At 39.9% G+C, this 17,260-nt stretch overlaps 1 protein-coding gene and 1 non-coding gene across 2 annotated transcripts; one reads left to right on the plus strand and one right to left on the minus strand.

Annotated features, from left to right (window-relative positions):
* Positions 1-55: 55 nt before the first annotated feature.
* On the plus strand, positions 56-16,387 carry LOC141904544 (uncharacterized). Its single transcript, XM_074793141.1, has 17 exons — positions 56-243; positions 1,182-2,713; positions 3,195-3,248; positions 6,109-6,333; positions 7,430-7,566; positions 7,758-7,869; positions 8,276-8,518; positions 9,541-9,652; positions 9,858-9,961; positions 10,086-10,162; positions 10,251-10,396; positions 10,705-10,820; positions 12,309-12,461; positions 12,836-13,103; positions 13,475-13,563; positions 13,974-14,069; positions 14,654-16,387. Exons 2-17 carry the CDS (start codon positions 1,226-1,228, stop codon positions 14,717-14,719), a joined length of 3,486 nt encoding a protein of 1,161 aa, XP_074649242.1. The 5' UTR covers positions 56-243; positions 1,182-1,225; the 3' UTR covers positions 14,720-16,387.
* A 474-nt stretch (positions 16,388-16,861) lies between these two features.
* Positions 16,862-16,980, minus strand: LOC141904811 (U5 spliceosomal RNA). Its single transcript, XR_012619214.1, has one exon. It is a non-coding gene; the product is annotated as a U5 spliceosomal RNA (small nuclear RNA).
* Positions 16,981-17,260: the final 280 nt, after the last annotated feature.

The following is a 17,260-nucleotide window of genomic DNA, read 5'->3' on the forward strand; positions in this document are numbered from 1 at the left end:
CGGGCTATGAATTCGGCGCATGCGTACAGGTGATCTCGGTTCAAAATGGCGGCTATTGCTCGAGTAGAAATGAATTGATGATTTTAATTCGTGTCCTGAAAAATTCCTGCTGAAAATCAAGGCCCAGCTCGGATTAGGCGGGTATTTTCTTGCCGCAGTCGCAGCCGGATTGAGCCTGCAAGCATTTGTTTAATGCTCCGCGAGTTCAGCATTGTAAAACAGATTTGATCTTGCAGTAGAGAGGTTTGTATTGTACAGTACAGTTCAGTTTTAATTGTGTTTGTTTCTAACCTGCTTACACAACAACAAATCTCTCCTCTATCCTCAAAATTCTCTGACAACAAATTCACTACGTTCTTCAATTTCTAATGTTGACAAAATTCCTTCAATCACTGTCTCTGTTCGTACATTACTGTCACCCATAAAATCCTATCGAAATCAATGAAGTTGTCTGTGGTGACACTCCTCCGTCCAACCAAGCTCCACTAGACTACTGTTGTTAGTCTCTTCTGGCCTGATTATCAACCCTGACCTGGGCCCTACAATTTCAATGTATTGTATGATTGGTTTTAGATCCTTGTCTTGAATCTGATAGTATGGAAACTGTGGTTAAAACCACCAGTCCTCCACCAGTCCGAATAGGACTGCCAGTAAGTTCGAATCCCAGCCAAGGGAGGCAGCCTTGTGTCTGTTGCCATCATCAAAGGCATCATTTACTCACAACATTTTTCCGCGTGGTCACTAACCTTGAAATTAGGGAAAAGTCAGGGAATTCTATATTCTTGAAAAAAGATGGAAATTTGTAAAAACAAAAGCTTTAAGTCTGGGAAACTTGTATGAATGGATCGCAAGTATACAGTCAATCCCCCATATACAGCCCTCCCATTTACCCCCGCCTACTGCCAGGTTTTCTCGATGTACATCTCTATATAAATACATATTAAAACACCCCCGATATACCGCCATACTCTCTGAACCGCCAAAATCATTTTGCACCAATGTGGGCGGTATTTTAGGGGTTGACTGTAATCAAACAGTTTATGTCTATGTTTTGTATTGGCTGTAAATTGATTGGATTCTTAGCAAAGTCTAATCAGAAAAACACGTCGACCCTATCGGTGAAAAAAACGAAATCAAGCAAAAATGGCCACGTTATGACGATCAAACTCTTCTCATTGTAGACGATATATTCGAACGTTCGATGTGATACGTGAGACCGACGACTATGTCTAGATTCGTCGGTAGAACCTACAGTCGAGTAAACCGCGACAAATCGGTGGCGGCCGGAAAAAACTTTGACGATATCATCAACGCGAAAGATTCGAGCAATAAAGCGTCGAACATGCCTCGAACATCGACGGCGATGCAGAAATGGGGCGTAACGTCGTTTACGTCGGTACGAGCGGGAAAATCTCTGATCTCCGAGGACGAATCTATCGACGTTAAGAGACGACGCATGGAGGCGGACGTTTTCGGCGATCCGTTCTCGTTCGACGACGACGACCCGCAATCTCCGGTTAAAGGCAAAAAAGTGCCGAAAGTCAAATTAAAAAAGGCGAGTCTCCTGAAACAGAACAGCGCTCCTACCTCGCGAGGGAAACGCTCGGGCGTCGGCGGCGCCTCGTCGGTGAAATCATCGACGACGAATACTGCTAAAAACAACGCGAAAAATTCGAATCAGACTTCGTTGAAATTTACGTATTCGCGCGTGAATAAAACTCTATCGCAATCGGCAACGACGGAACCAGTACCGAACTTAACGCGAGCGTCATCGGCTCCAGGCGTGTTTAAAACACCGGCGAAAACGAGTCGCGCTTCGAAAAATAGTAAAAAGTCGTCCGATAATCAACAACTAACGATGGATAGTTTTACGTCGGCGAACGAGGAATCGACCGCGGCCGGATCTCGTCCGACGTTAAAAATAACGCCCTCTAGTGGAGATAGAAGCGACAGTAGCGACGATTGCGTCCCGATCTGGAAACGAGGCCTCAACTCGAAACAAGCGATCGTTTCCGCGGATACGGATAAACAATTGAGCAGCGATGATTTGTGGGATAGTATAATCGGACTAGGCGCGAAAAAAGAGTCGAAAAAGCCGTCGTCGAACTGGTCGCTGGCTCCGGCTGAAACGTGGCTCGGCTCGTCACCTGATCATACGTATTTTCGTAGTCCGAAAAAAGACGACTGCAACGATTTTACGTCGGATAGGCCTAAACCAGCGTTTAGTGATAACGACAGTGATATGGACACGGACGCGTTGTTACCGACGACGGAATCGTCGCAGGATTCTCGCAACGACGACAGCGCGTACAGTTCGAGCCGCGACGTTGCGGCTTTTACCAGCAGTCAAAGTACGCGCGGTAGCGGCGGCGTTAACAGCAACGACGTCTCGAAACCGACGACCAGTCGAAAATCAAACGAACTTCTCGCTCGAATTCACGGTAAAAACGGTCGCGTGACGAACATTAAAAACTCGGCGGCGGCGGCGGCTGCGAACTCGGACTCGGATTCGGACCGCGAGGGCGGAAAGAAGAAGGGAAAGATTTCGGTGTCGCATTTGCTGCCGTTGACTTCGAAGGAACGCGAAGCTAAAGAACTGAGTGAAATTCGTAAGAATACATCGTCTACTGCTGCTGAACCTACGACTAGCGTTAAAACACAGAAAACTATCTTCACTTCGAAACAAAGACGTTTAATAACCAGTCCAAGCAAGGTGCGTAATTATCTTTTTAATAGAACATGAGAGAGAATGAAAATTTACAATATCTGATATATTCACAAGATTAACCCTTTCCATGCTGACTGATAAATACCCTATAGTGCTTGAGAAAATGTGAAAATTTGGGAAAATTCCACCCTAGTGTGTTGAATATTGGGAATAGCACTATAATGCGTTTACACCGCGGCGCGGTGTATCAGTTACTAATATTTCACTATGTTTGACAGGTGCTGCCATCTTTCAAGAGAGATAATTACTAATTAAATCAATACACCGCAGCGCGGTGTACTAGCAAAATCCATCACCGATTTATACACCGCACTGAAAGGGTTAAACGAGAAATGAAGAATAACAAATGTGAACAAAAATGAAAAATCGAAAAAGTTTTTATGTCTTTGGAAATTAATGTTTAGATTGTATTTATAAATAATCCTTGTCTAATTCACTGATGTATTTTGTCTATATGTAATTTCAGTCACCTGCAAAGCGATACAATGTCCGACAATGGCAATCAACGTCTCCTGAAATGGTAGGTTTCATTGAATCTTCCTCAAAATTAAATGATTGAAAAATGTCATATCTTATATTAAAACCTTGATAAAACGAACTTCAGAAGACTGAGAATCCATTTCGATAGAGCCACTGTGAAATTGTCTTGGGATGAAGGTCTTAGTTATATCGGAAAAACTGTTATACCTGAATTCAATGTAATAACTATGTTCCACTGCATATTTTGTTGTAAGCGGATAAAAAACCTCTCCTTCAAAATAACTGACGATTATTTGCCTTAACTTGAATAGAGGTTTTTGGTGACTTCCTAGATTAAAAAGCGAATGTCTATCATATTACGTATATTGAGTGGGTTCGGTAAGGAAGCCCAAAACGAGCGACGCGCTATGAGATTAAAGCTTGCGACTCCTTCCGTTTAGATTTCAATCACCGGCTGACTGCGATGTGCAGTATCTAATTACACGCGCAATCAATTAGACCACAGGGCATTGATAATAGTCAGTGAAACCGAAATAACACATGTATGAATATTGAATATCTATAGAACATACAACTAGCAAAAAAAACATGATGATTAGCACTTTAATCATATGTGTTTATGTATTATGAATTTTGTCTCTTTTCATCCATCTGTTCATTCATCTGTAGTCGGAATCCACAGCTGCCAAATGTTCCTGATTTTCAGTATTTGTTACTATTTTTATAACAAGAAATACTCATTTTTTGTTTGTTTGATGCGTACAGAAATATTGAAGGGGTTACTGTTGATAACTGATTAATTTGAACCTTTTCTTTCATATTTCGATGAAATGTTACTGAAAAAAATTCAATTCGTTACTGATGGCGCTTTTCAGTGTTTGGCAGCCCTTGCCATCCAGTCATTTTGCGAAAGTTTTTAAGACACGCCAATCAATTGTCTAGATGTTTTATTTCCCCCTAGGGCCCATCGGTATTTAAAAAAACATCAGTCGATCGGACAGAAGATTACTGTCCTGTGTCCAAAATGTCATTTTTTATCTCGGTTCTGAGATCTATGATTGTGGTGAATTTCAAGGTGATTGATTACTGCGTTGAATATTAAATTACCATAATTGTCAAGCATTCCATCAGGTTGGCATGGGATCCCCAACTGTAAAGATTGATCTGCAAATCCCTGTTGTTGGGTTTTCAGGTTGAGACACTTTCATGTGTCGCGGGTACCCAGTAGGCCTATAATGATAATGATATAGGCCTATTGATATATTTTTGCCACCTAGACCCTACTAGTTAGTCCAACCACCACTTATCAACCTCCAGCAGCTCTGAATCAATGAAACCTGGATAATATTTCATATACCAGCAACTAGTGTCGTGAATAATTAATGTGATGGGTTTTTCTTTCATGACATTTAGTCAGCGCCAGCCGCGAGTCATCGTCGTTCCCGTTGTTGGTTTTGTATACATGACCGTATTTATGAAAGAAACATCTAAACCCTGTATAAACCCTGTAGCAGTTGTCGTAAATATTATTCGATGCTCGTTTCGAAATTGAATATGACTCATTTCGTGTCGCGCGATTATTATTACAACTGGCGATAATTTCTGTCGAGGATTATGACCTAAAAGGGGGGCAGGATTTCGTTCGTTCGGGTGAATCAAGAAGAAATTCACTGCTGTAGCCTCTCGCGGTAAAAAAAGTCAGGGAACTTTGTTAAAGAAGAGCTAAAAAGTCAGGGAAATTTGACGAGATAGTTAGGTCTTACCTACGTATTTGACTGTGATCGAGTCGGGGAAAACAACGTGCGAGTCAGGGAATAGTCTGGGAGAAAGCAGGTCAAATCGAAGTGGCCACCCTGTGAAAATTTATACAGAATTATTCCAAAAAAGCCTAAGCATACATCAACAAAGCGACTGGAGACAACTAGTTGCTATTGAGCGAGTACCCCGCTCACATCGAAAATCTAATGGGGCACTCAGGTCGCCCTTACAACTGCAACTACAACTAGAAGCGACTGGTTCGAGCAACTGGCAGCGATCGTCAGCGACTGGTTTTTTCCCAGTCGCAGCGACCTGAGCGCGTCTACAACTGACAGCGACGGGTCGGCGACGCAAAAACTGCCAGTCGCTATGAGTTGAACATGTTGAACTTTCAGCAACGCGTCGCAGCGACTACCACTAGTTGTACAGCGTTTTTGTCGACCTGAGCGCTACTGCAACTGATTTCCGCGTTGTAGGGAAGTACTATAGTCATTTTGAACAGATCACATGATCAATTGAACATGGGCGGCGCCATTTTGAACAGATCACATGATCAATTGAATCGCGCATAGCAGCGACGGTCGTAGGGCGACCTGAGCGCGCACTGATTAGCGTTGAACGTTTCAATCCCGTTGCTGCCGGTCGCTTCTAGTTCTAGTTGTAAGCGACCTGAGCGCGGTTACAACTCGTGGTCTTCAGTTGCGTCGCGTCGTAGGGCGACCTGAGTGCTGCTTAATGAAAACCAGCAACTGCGTGGCTCATGCCGGTCGCTAGGTCCAAAGCGCACACATCGGCAGCAATCTAGCAAAAATCTCGAATCACGTGATAAATTGCTTTGTTTTAGCCAGTTGCAACCATGTGTTTTTGATTATGGAGCGCCCACATCGACGACGTATATGACAGCAACTGAGTACAACCAGTTGCTCAAAAGTAGAACATGGGCAACTGGCTGGAACTGGAGATAGATGGAGGCTAACCAGTCGTAAGCTAGCTCACATCGACACGTTCGAGCAACTGATTGTATCCAGCCAGTTGCTCTCATGCGCCGAAAACTCCCCGGCAACTAGTTGTCTCCAATCGCAGTGTCGATGTAGGCTAGGCTTTAGAACTACAAGTGTTCATGATCTCGCTTCATTTTACAGGAAGCGATTGCGAGCGAAGGTACGAGTAAGAACCGCGGTTCGTCCGGTTCTACGTCGACGAACGTCTGTTCGAGTGAAATGTCGAAGTTGGCTCTCGATTTTCCCGACGATACGAATACTCAGATATCCAACACGAAGATTACCCGCCGTCAGAAAGATGCTCGCCGTCCGTGGGACCAAACCCAAACAGTTACAGCTTTACACGTTCCAAAAGATGCTAAACAAGTGAGTATAGTTCCGGTAGAGACTTGTAAACAGGGGGAAGGGCTGACGGGGTGATCCGGGGGTCAGAACCCCCTCCTCAATGGCCAAAGATGGAATTAACATCCCCGCTTATGGTGTAGCGCGTACGCGCCTATCTATGACTCAATTCAGCCTCTGATGCCGGGTTATCACATCTTGGAGTTTCAAGTTTTAAAACATTGTCTGGGGGAGGCACCCAAACCCTCGCCAGATTGGTGCCAACTTATGTTTGCTTGATTAATGGAAATTGATGCAAATTCAGAATATCCCCTAATGGACTTCCATGTGTGCAACTGGCATTATCTTCAAACTGATGAAGGCGGCCAGTGCCTACAACCTTAGAACCCCTCCCCCTTGACAAAATCCACCCTTGGTTAAGTTAATTGATGCTGCATGTATAAAGTCAGTTGATACATAGTGTTTATTCAATGTATAAAGCATGTGCTTTCATGTCATAAATGGAATTAGAAACAGGATGTTAGCACTTAGAATAATTCTGGGCATAGCTCTTTTTAGCCAGTTTAGTGGTATTAATCGCGTGGGTATTGTAATTGCCGTCCTTATAATTCTGGGCATGGCTCTTTTTCAGCCTATTTAGTGGTATTAATCGCGTGGGTATTGGAATTGTCATCCTTTGAGCTCAGCTGTCCACGGTTTGTCTGAGCCTGAAAAAAAACCCATTCGCCTTTATTATGGCATTGCCCGTTACCTCAGAATTAGGTCGGGCTGATGGAAACATTATTCTTGCCATCTAAGCACAAATTTGCATGTTGACTGTTTACCGTAGTTGAATACAGTTATGTATTATTGATGGTTTCTTGCTAAAGCTGACATCAGCCTTAGTGCTTTATATATTCTATCACTACATACAGTACAGAGTTGTTTTATACTGGTATGTTTGCATATGCCAAGAATATAGGCTTTGACACAGTTTTTACTTCGTCTGAATGAACACCTAAAGCTAGAAGCTCAAATGGAAAACTCTTAAGGGAAATATTGCACTTACGCTCTTGAGCTGTTTTTGCTTTAGGGTGGATAAACTGTGATTTTTCTGACGACATTTTTCCGACTGTTTCAGTTGTACACTGTTGTGAAAAATGTGAAAGAAGCTCACGAATGTCAGGAACACGGAGAAACCCAGGAGTTTTTTGACGACATCGAATATTTGTTAGCTGGACTCGACGCTACTCATTCCTTCACCACTCGATGTTTAAGGTATTATTTGATAATGCTGCACCTCACTAAACCCCTGGGTCCGGTTCCACAGTTCTAAGTTAAAATTTGACCCTGAGTTAACTCATTGAAAATGAACTAATTTTAACTCAGAGTTAACTCTAACTCACAACTGTGGAACTGGACCCTGTTGTTTCTATTCACACGGCTAATCTTTCGTTGTGTAATTTCAGCACTCTGAGTTTCGCGAACAAGTGTCTAATGCCAGCGTTTCGGATGCATTTAAGAGCGCACGGTACGGTGACGAAAATATTTGGAGCCTTACTAAACGCCAGTGAAAATCCTGTAAGTATCTGATATGTTTGAGTCCTGAATCTAGCTGGTAATTGTTATAACTCAGTCGACGCTTTAAGCCTACTGCTGATAGATTCCCTGAGATCAAACTTAAAGAAAGATGCAATAACTGAGTGGTCAATCTAGAGCTCATGGGTTTTCCTAATATTAAACTCGTGGTGGCAGTGTCTTTCTTATCTCGATGGTTTAACTGTTTGCCTCCTCCTCAGCAGTCGGGAAAAGAAGGGTTCTCGCTGCTGATAAGAAATTTTATGATTTAGTCAGATTTTATGATTTAATCAGGGAATTTTAGGTGAAGGGTCGGGAAATTTCAATTTCTCTGATATGTAAGAATCCTAGAAAAAGCTACTTAAAGATATTTTCTAGAATTTTTGAAATATTTTTGTCGTTTTCACAGAGTTTGGCTTTGTCGACAGCTGCTATAATGTATATGATGAGCAGAGATAGGATGAATATGGACGTCGATGTGCACACGTTAGAACTGATGATCAACCTGTTGAGTTTAGATATCAAAAAATCCGACAAACTCAACAGAAACGTCTGCAAAGATTACGAACGCATGAAACAAAAAGTGACTCTCGTCATCGAGCAGTTGAAAAAGGACGGCGGCGCGAAATCGATAGAACTCAGCGAAATATCGGTAAGTCAAACGAAACCGCTAAATTATTGAGAAATGCTCATTATTAATTCTCCAAAAGCACTGTTTACACTTGATCCATCATTGAAAAATCCTGTAAGACTTCAGGCGAATTTATCACGTCAAATTAACTTTGAGTTTAAGTAAAATCGTTTTTATCTTGTCATAATCAAATTTGATTTGGTCTAATTTTTGAATTTAACACGGCATCAAATTCAAATCGATTTGTCAAATCATCAAATCACCTCCGGAGGTGATTTGATACAATTTCTAGACAGTGGTTTTACAAATTTTTTTTGAAAAACTGTTGAAAAAAATGTCAAAACTGAAAGAGAAACCTGAAACTCATTCATAGGAAATAATATTTTAAAAGTGGGACAGTATTTTCTTTTCAGCCGTTTGGAACGAGGCGTCAAATTCATCCTGTTGTGCAAATCTTATTTCATTAGATTACACGTGACTAGCAAATTATGATTAGGGAAATCAAATCTGATTTGACAAGATAAATTCGCCTTTTGCCTCCGTATTTTTTGATAGAAACTTCTACATGAACCACTTCTGATTGCTTAGATTAGTTAGAATTTAGTTCATGAACTAGATAGTGTTATCTGGTGTCAGTGATTAAAGTCAATGCGTTTGTCGCTGTGAGCAGCAGTGTTAGTAGCTGGCTAATGATTTTATACTCAACCGTGCAGAGAGCATTCTGCCCCATTTACTATATATGCATACGCACACTCGCTCAATGACAGCTACACTGTGTTCTAAACAATAATCAATAAAATGATTCGACATTCATCTGCATGAGGGCAGCACTTGGTGTAATATCCCGTCATTGAAAAGGCACTTGGTGAAAATTTACAGTTTAACACGATGCCAACTGTTAACCCTTTAAACTCGTAATGCAGTTGGTTCTGGCAGGGAATATCAGCACCAACTTATTCCGCCATTATGAGCCAGTGCAAACTGGTTCCCAGTTTATTTCTAAATGTAGCGTTATTGGTGTATATTTTTTGGATGAATTTCAGACGGGAAATCTGGCAATGGAGACACTATTGAGTCTAACGTCTCGTCGAGCTGGTGATTGGTTCAAAGATGAAATGCGCCACCTGGGGGGACTGGAACACATCGTCGACACAGGTTGGTTACATCGTTCTTCGTCGAATTATCGCACGGAATTCCTCGGAAAATATAGAAAATCCCAGACTAAGAATGAAAAGAAAAAGAGTATCGAACTAAGAAACATTTCCGACTTTCTTTTTCGTTCTTTGTTTTATATGGGATTTAGTGTTTTATCAATGGTTAATTGCTGGGAAATGATCGAAGTTTTTTGTTTTATCTTCAGTGAGTGAGTGTTCAGATGAACTCGATGAAAACTCGCTAGAAATTACGACCGTTACGATAGAACATCTGAAAAAAATAGAACGATGTCTGCGCGTGCTTGAACATGTAAGTCAACGATTATACGATCTATTCATACCGACTTCAAGGTTTCATTCTGCCAAAGTTCAGGGTTGCCACTGACCTGGAAAAAATGAAAATTGAACTAATAATTTGTTGTTTTTCTTTTCAGGTAACATATCTCAATTCAGATAATCAAATGTTCCTCATTTCATATAACACATCCGTACTTGTAAATTGTCTATGCATGTGAGTAAAACCTAGAAATGATAATTTCAGACGTTTATATTCTACTCATTTGTAAATGTATTTGTATATCAATGGTCGTCAATTTCAGGTTGTTAAAGTTATGTATTCGATTATTAGCATTTAACAGTATTAATACAGATCTGGAATCGTCTAATAAGCCATCTCCAGTTCGTACCGTGTTGGACTGTCTGATGGCTGTGCTCAAGGTGCTATTAAATATTACTCATGATAATGGTAAGTAGCCGAGGCAGATTTCGGGGAGCCCAGGGGGGTTGGCCGGCCCTCCTTTGCCAAGATAACTCTTTTGCAGGATAATTTTGTTTTAGAATCACTCTTTGTTTCCAAATATTCTTGGCGAAGGGCCCAAATCCACCAAACCACCTCGCTCTTCATATGAACCTTAGTGTATATATATTCAACAAGGCCTACGGAGTTTTGGTACCCCTATTCTAATTTTCTGGTTCCGCCCTGAGTATCATTCTGCAGGCAACTTTCTAGAACTATTCATTAATGAGATTGTATTTTTTCGATGTTTATTTCAGAGTGGGGCAGTGCTAAAGTCGGCAGTCTAGACGGAATATTAGCGATAGTGTTAAGATGTACACAGACAGTGTCCGAATCACTTCCTCATGACGAGCAATTTGATCTGCTAGTGTTGGTATGTAAAAAAAGAGCCACATTCCAGTTGAAATTAGGAGCTAAAACTACAGGCTTTTCACGGATCAGGGAAAATCATGGAGTTCTCTTGAAATTCGGGGAATTTGAATTTTTGGACTGTTGTTGTTGTTACCCCGATAGTTCTTAATAAGTTGACCCAGTAACGCAGTTGAATTCTAGTTTTCAAAAATGAATATTTGTTTTGGTCTCAGATATACCTTAAAAGGGAGAATTAGCTGATTTCACAGAGAATTAGCTGAAAAAAATTGTTATTCGATTTAATGAGATTCTCGGATGATCCCTCGAGTGCGTGCATTGTCATTTTCTTTTTGATTAAGTTCCCCGTGGGGCGCCATCTTTTCTAACGCTGTCTGAAAGTGACGTGCCCGAGTCGGAACACTCAGGGGGGGAAGTCTCGTGTTAGTGACAAGCCCGTAATAACCTGTCACTTGTTCGTAATCTTCACCGAAATTACTTGTCAGACGTTGACCGCGTGCGACGAGTTTTACAGCTAACTGTCCGTGATGATTGATGGTTGTAGTTAGCCGCGAAGGCCGCATTCAATACGACACCGCGGGCACACAGACTAATCGCCCGTCCTAGCGCCCGTGTTAGCGGGAGGGCATCGATCATGCCGAAAGTCAAACACGTTCGTCCAGACAGACGATTGATAGGCGTTTACCGCGTCGGGTTAAGTGGATTATACGTTAAGTCCGAGTTTATCCAATCGACTGCCGTGACCGGCAAATATCTAACGATCAACGCTGATTTCGACGAAGAGACGTGAAAGATTATATTCTGTCATAAGATAAGATAACGAATCGAGTATTTTGATTGCCTTGTATTGAATTCACGTATATCAACTCTCAGTCGTACGATCATATTCGTGATGGTTCTAATTATATTACAGACAAACCCGCTTAATGCGGATCATTTGGTACCGACGAAATTCATTCGGTTTATAAGATATTTTGATAAGACATATTTCACGTATGTTTATGTATTGGGTGAAGTGCTAATCGCATCCAGATTCGATCAAAATCTGAATTAGACTGATCTAAATACGCTGTACAAGGGAACATGGTAATCATAGATCAGAAAATCTAATCATTGACTAGATTTTGCTGGTGCCGGTGATCAGCAGAAAAATTAGTCGTATTGTCGGTAGATAATACGGAAATAAAAAGCTTCAGACTTCAAACATTCATCATTCGCTGTATTGTGATCAATGAATATTCAAAAGGTGTTGTATTCGTGGAGCTTAATTCGATACAATAGATTTGTTTAGTTCACCGCGTTCTGTACAGAGGTCTCTCGCGTCAGTTCTGTCAAATGCAGATCTTCTCATCTCCAGTTACTTCTATTGTTATGAATAATCGTCTAGAAATAAAGAGTGACGAATGTATTATTGATAAGTCGAGGGATATGACGTAAGGTTATTTCTCATCTACGCTTGCCTTACAGTATAAAATGATATTTTGTATTTCAGAGTCTCGGTTTATTGATAAATCTCACAGAACACAATGAAGCAAACAGACGTATGTTAGTGAATACATCGATTCTACTCGACCCTCTGGCTCCGACTCCGACTGATGAGGATGACGAGCCGAACACCGTCGGAGCGTTACAGTTACTCACCTCCGTAAGTATTACTCTTGACAGACTGTTCTTCCGTCAATATCATTACCTTCAGGGCAAGACATGAGGGTCTTCTTACCCTTTATTTGGGAAAATCAATCTTTATTTGTGCCCTATCAACAGAAAATATGCCCTTTTTTAAAATGTTCAGCTAAATTGGGCTTTGTTTGACAGAAAGTGGCTGTTTCACATTTTTTTAGCACAACATAGTTCTTTCAAATTATGTGCCACTCAAAATTGTGAAGTCTCATTAAAGACCCCTCGATCCGCCCCTGATCACAGACAGGACTAACCACAAATAATCAGTCGATGATACGATGATTCTTGTGATATTTGTCAACACTCCTCCTGTAGAATTGTATCTCTATTTTTTCGCAGTTATTCAACCAAAAAGAGCAAGCCGCTTCACAATTAGAAGATTCGGTCAGTAAACCTAGCGCCGGCGCGGCAATGTCGGCAGATGGAGGCGCTGCTACTGCTGCCGCTGATGAGAGCGGGGAATGGCAGGAATCTGATTCCGGGTTACTATGGGTGATCGGTAAAAAGAAAAAGGGAGCCAACGGTGGAGAGGATGATGATAGCGACGATGAAAACCATATCGAAATCATTCCCAGCTCTCAAGAGGAAAATGAAAATTTCACTAAAGGTAGTGTGTTTTATAAACGATGTTGGCCAGGATAGGAGCATTTTAAGGATCTTCCTGTATTTTGTTGTTCATAATGGCACCCTTTTCGTCCATATACATTCTATTGTACGTACGTAAGGCCAAAAAAAATTGATACCTTGTTTCTCCGCTCTGCTGAGCTTAAATGTTGACCCGGCCGGCCGCCTATCTACCCTATACATTACTTTTTTTTAAATCGTGATCAATTTCACCATAACAGACCCGGCCGCTATAGAAATGAACTGTTTATAAATTTTATCATATTTTACAAAAATGACCCGGCCGCTGCGGAGAAACAAGGTATCATTTTTGTTTAGCCTAAAGTTTGATTGTTCTTATCTTCTGGTTTGTAGCATTACACAAAGCTGGTAAACACATGGAGGACAGCATTGTAGCAGCTTACGCCGCATTATTACTAGGCTGTATCGTTCAGGACAACAGAGTATGTCAAATGAAAATGAAATCGATTAAAACACCGGGTGGCTGCTTAACTGGAAATCAGGGGAAAAGTCGGGGAATTTTCTTTTCTTTTCGAAAGTCAGGGAATAGTCAGAGAGTTTAGTACAAAAAAAGAAAATGCTGAAAATTTCTGGGAAAAGTCGGGTAAATTTGATGAGACTGCTAGAACGTGTATAATTTGCAATCAAGGAGTTTCCATTTATGATTTACCGTACGTATTTGACGGAGTTGCTCGATTAGAGTCTTAACAGATCAAGTCAGGGAAAATATTTTATATGATATTCAGGGAAAGGCAAGTGAAATAAAAGTGGCCACCACGTAAAACAATGTTACTTGTCGAAAAATGTACAATAATCACTGATTTTTATCGTGTAAAATGTGTTTATTTTCTAGATGTTGGTCGATCGTGTACGCAAGCACCTCCCCGACGGTAGTTTTGCACCGATGGTAAAAATACTGATCAAATTCCTCGGATTCATCAATTTAACGGTGAGTACAAAACAACGCTAAACAAAACTGCGAAAAATGTTTCGTGGAGTTACCGGTAACATTTACTCAATTATGATATTCATCTTCAGGAATACAACATGTTCTTCTGTCAATACTTCTGTATTCCTGAAGATGACTTATAGGATATACATACATGTAACATCAAATGAATTTTAGCTCAAGTAACATCTCGGATCTCTTTTATTCTCATTTTGGGATTTATGTTATTGTTTTACAACAATTGTTTTTCGACTCGAAGTATTTCATCAATGTTACAGGGAAGCAAAAATGAATGAATTGTTAAATTTAAACCTAGAGATTTCTCTTAATTCACTTATGGGAATTTTGGGTAATCACATGGAAAAATCAGGGATTTGTAAATGGGTGGAAAGTGGCTACCCTGACTTATGTAGTCAGTTGCTTTATAGACTACATGTAGCGCGTATTGTAGTAGTATGATCGTAACCAGTGGCAGCAGATTTTCCTCCCATTCATTCTTACAGCGCGACCGATAAACTCTCTCGTGTGATTAGTTGTAATTCATCGATTATCATGAATTAATGATCAACTATATTTTCTTTCAGAGCGCAGTCAGTCAGGCCGGCACGAAATCTATAGCGAAAGTCATCGAAACGTTGGAATCTTTGTAAACAACACGTGATTTTTAACGCGAATTTTGGCTTATCACTGGTGAATATATATGATTGTATATATATATATATATATACGACAGACAGGCAGCAAGGGGAACACAATATGAAATACGTTAATGAGAGTAATTATTTTTGATAATGTTTGATGTGTACTGGACAGGATCCAGTTTCACAGTTTTGGGTGAAATTCGACCCAAGATAAGGAGTCGTTGCTGGGTAATTTGGGCCGTTAGAACAGTATATCGCTTGTACAGATAATCCTTCACTGATTTAGTTCATTTCACTTTTTGTTGCATTAAGTATCCGTTTGAATATCGTGAATGAAATAAGCATCGTGTTCGTGCAATAGGTATGTCATCATTAATACTACAATGATTGTATTGTTTATATGCAAATGTTTGTTATATTTTGAAACAGATTGTTGGCATGCTGGTCTTGTTTAAAGTCCTTATTTCTCATTTGATATTCTACGTCGAGACTCATTTTAGAGATCAGTTTACTAAATGGCGGATGTCTTAAGAGCTCGGTTGCACATTTGTGGCTTCTGTCCAAAAGTGGTCTTAGTGGACGTGAGTTAGACAGGGTTCAATTTTAATGTTTTGTTAGTTGAATTTATCGCCAGGATCGAGTTAAAAACTGGCATCTGCCTTTTCTCTTGTCGTCGGAATAATGCTCTTCGTTTTGGGGAATCCGCCTTTTCTTTTGCTGATCTTCTCGTGTAAATATATACCATACATAATTTATTCGAAGAAAAACCGATTTGTATCAATTATGTTTGTAAACATAGATCGGTTGTTGACTATCGTGGATGTCTTGATTTTAGTTATCGGGCATGAAATTTCATACTTAGTGTATTATGATTTTCTGAGAAATTGATGCATATGATTAGATGATTAATGATTTGATTTGTGTATGAATCGTGTTATTTTTGCTCGCATTGTTCAAGTCTTTATTCCGAGGTTTTAATGGCGTTAAGATGATTATATACTAGCAGTTACAAGTGGAATAATGAGCTGAAATTAATGCCAAGAATATATGAAATAATGCCAATAAACTTGCTCTTGATTACAGTCGCGCAGGTGAACAACTCAACTTAAGGAGTGTTGGGATTAGATGTTTCACCTGATTATAGAGTTGAATTTCAGGGAAAAATGGATTTTAAGTGATATTTGCCAACTTGAACGGGAGGATTTTACTGAATTATTGTTATCGGTACCATCACGTCCTTGTATACCAATACTTTCACTCGGCTGTACTTCATTGCAATATTTTTTTTTCATTGTGTATGACAGGTTTTTTCATCCGAATTGCTATTGATCATCGAAATATAACCGTATCACTTCTCGTGAATACTGTAAATGTTAAAAATGTATGATTTCCAAAGAATTAAACTAAATTAGCCATAGATGTTTATACTGGCACTGCTTATTTCAAGATTTTCCAAATAATTGATCAATTACAATGTACCTATCAATAAGAAGCCATATTGCTCGCATTGGGCTTTTGAAAAGCTTTATAAATGTACATGAAAATAAAGCTTCGACATTGGTTTTTTGTTGTCTAAAATCAATGATATTGTACAAAAAAAACGTATTTTAATGATGCATATATATTTGTGTAAATATGTCGCATTATTATAATGTCGCATTATATATAATGATTTTATGGAAGATGATTAGATGTAAATAGTAAATACAATAAAATATTTCAAACATATGCAGTTTGTTTCTTGCTGGTATATTCCATGTGAAGACGTACCTGATACGTTTTAAAAAGCTAGGAAGACATCCTCAGGGGTGACCACCGACCTGGAAGGCTCTGGGAGTTGGAAGTTTAGAAAAAATTAGGGAATTTGACAAATTGTACCAAAAACCTGGTGAACTCATTCGGGAAATGTTGTTGACCGCGTTTCTTTAACAATACTTGTTTCATTGGAAAATGAATGAATTCAAACATCTTAAACCAAGAATTTTTTCTTTATTTAAAATTATCATAAAGGGAATTTAACTGAATCTCACGAAATTGGTACAATGGCGACTAACGGTCTAACAGTAGCGCCTGTAGTGGTAATCCTTAAGAAACATGCATTCATGTGGTAAGTGTAGGTACAATTCAGAACCTCTTTTTGATTACATTGTTGCCCTCCCGGTAGGAAGGACTTCAAAAATATGTCTATAGACTCATTGATTGTTCCTCTCCACGGAAATCTTTAGTAAAAGGCGAAAGATTTAAACGCGGTTGAAGAGAAACCAGAGTGACAATAATGTGATCACGTTGGTATTAATACGTTGGAAACCATGTTTTTCAATTTGGTGTTTTTAGTTATTTCCTCAATGCATTTACGTTTGATGCTATTTGTTTTGTCTAAAATATCAGTCAATTACAAGGAACAAACTAATAATCCCAAAATAACGATGGGACATTGGCCAAAATATTATAGCAATTTTAAGTGAAATAGAACGATCATTGATATATCTCTAGTTAAAGGGTTCTGTTAGTTACACATAGGTGGAGCTTTCTTCCACTTTCCACGCTTGA

The sequence above is a fragment of the Tubulanus polymorphus genome, chromosome 4 (assembly GCF_964204645.1).
Source record: "Tubulanus polymorphus chromosome 4, tnTubPoly1.2, whole genome shotgun sequence".
In the NCBI taxonomy this organism is placed as follows: domain Eukaryota; kingdom Metazoa; phylum Nemertea; class Palaeonemertea; order Tubulaniformes; family Tubulanidae; genus Tubulanus; species Tubulanus polymorphus.

Bases quoted from the DNA above. Each gene is read 5' to 3' on its own strand.
- LOC141904544 (XM_074793141.1), top strand. From the start codon at position 1,226: ATGTCTAGATTCGTCGGTAGAACCTACAGTCGAGTAAACCGCGACAAA. The intron at 9,653-9,857 runs GTTGGTTACATC...TTTTATCTTCAG, and splicing joins GGAACACATCGTCGACACAG to TGAGTGAGTGTTCAGATGAA. The intron at 10,163-10,250 runs GTGAGTAAAACC...CGTCAATTTCAG, and splicing joins CTTGTAAATTGTCTATGCAT to GTTGTTAAAGTTATGTATTC.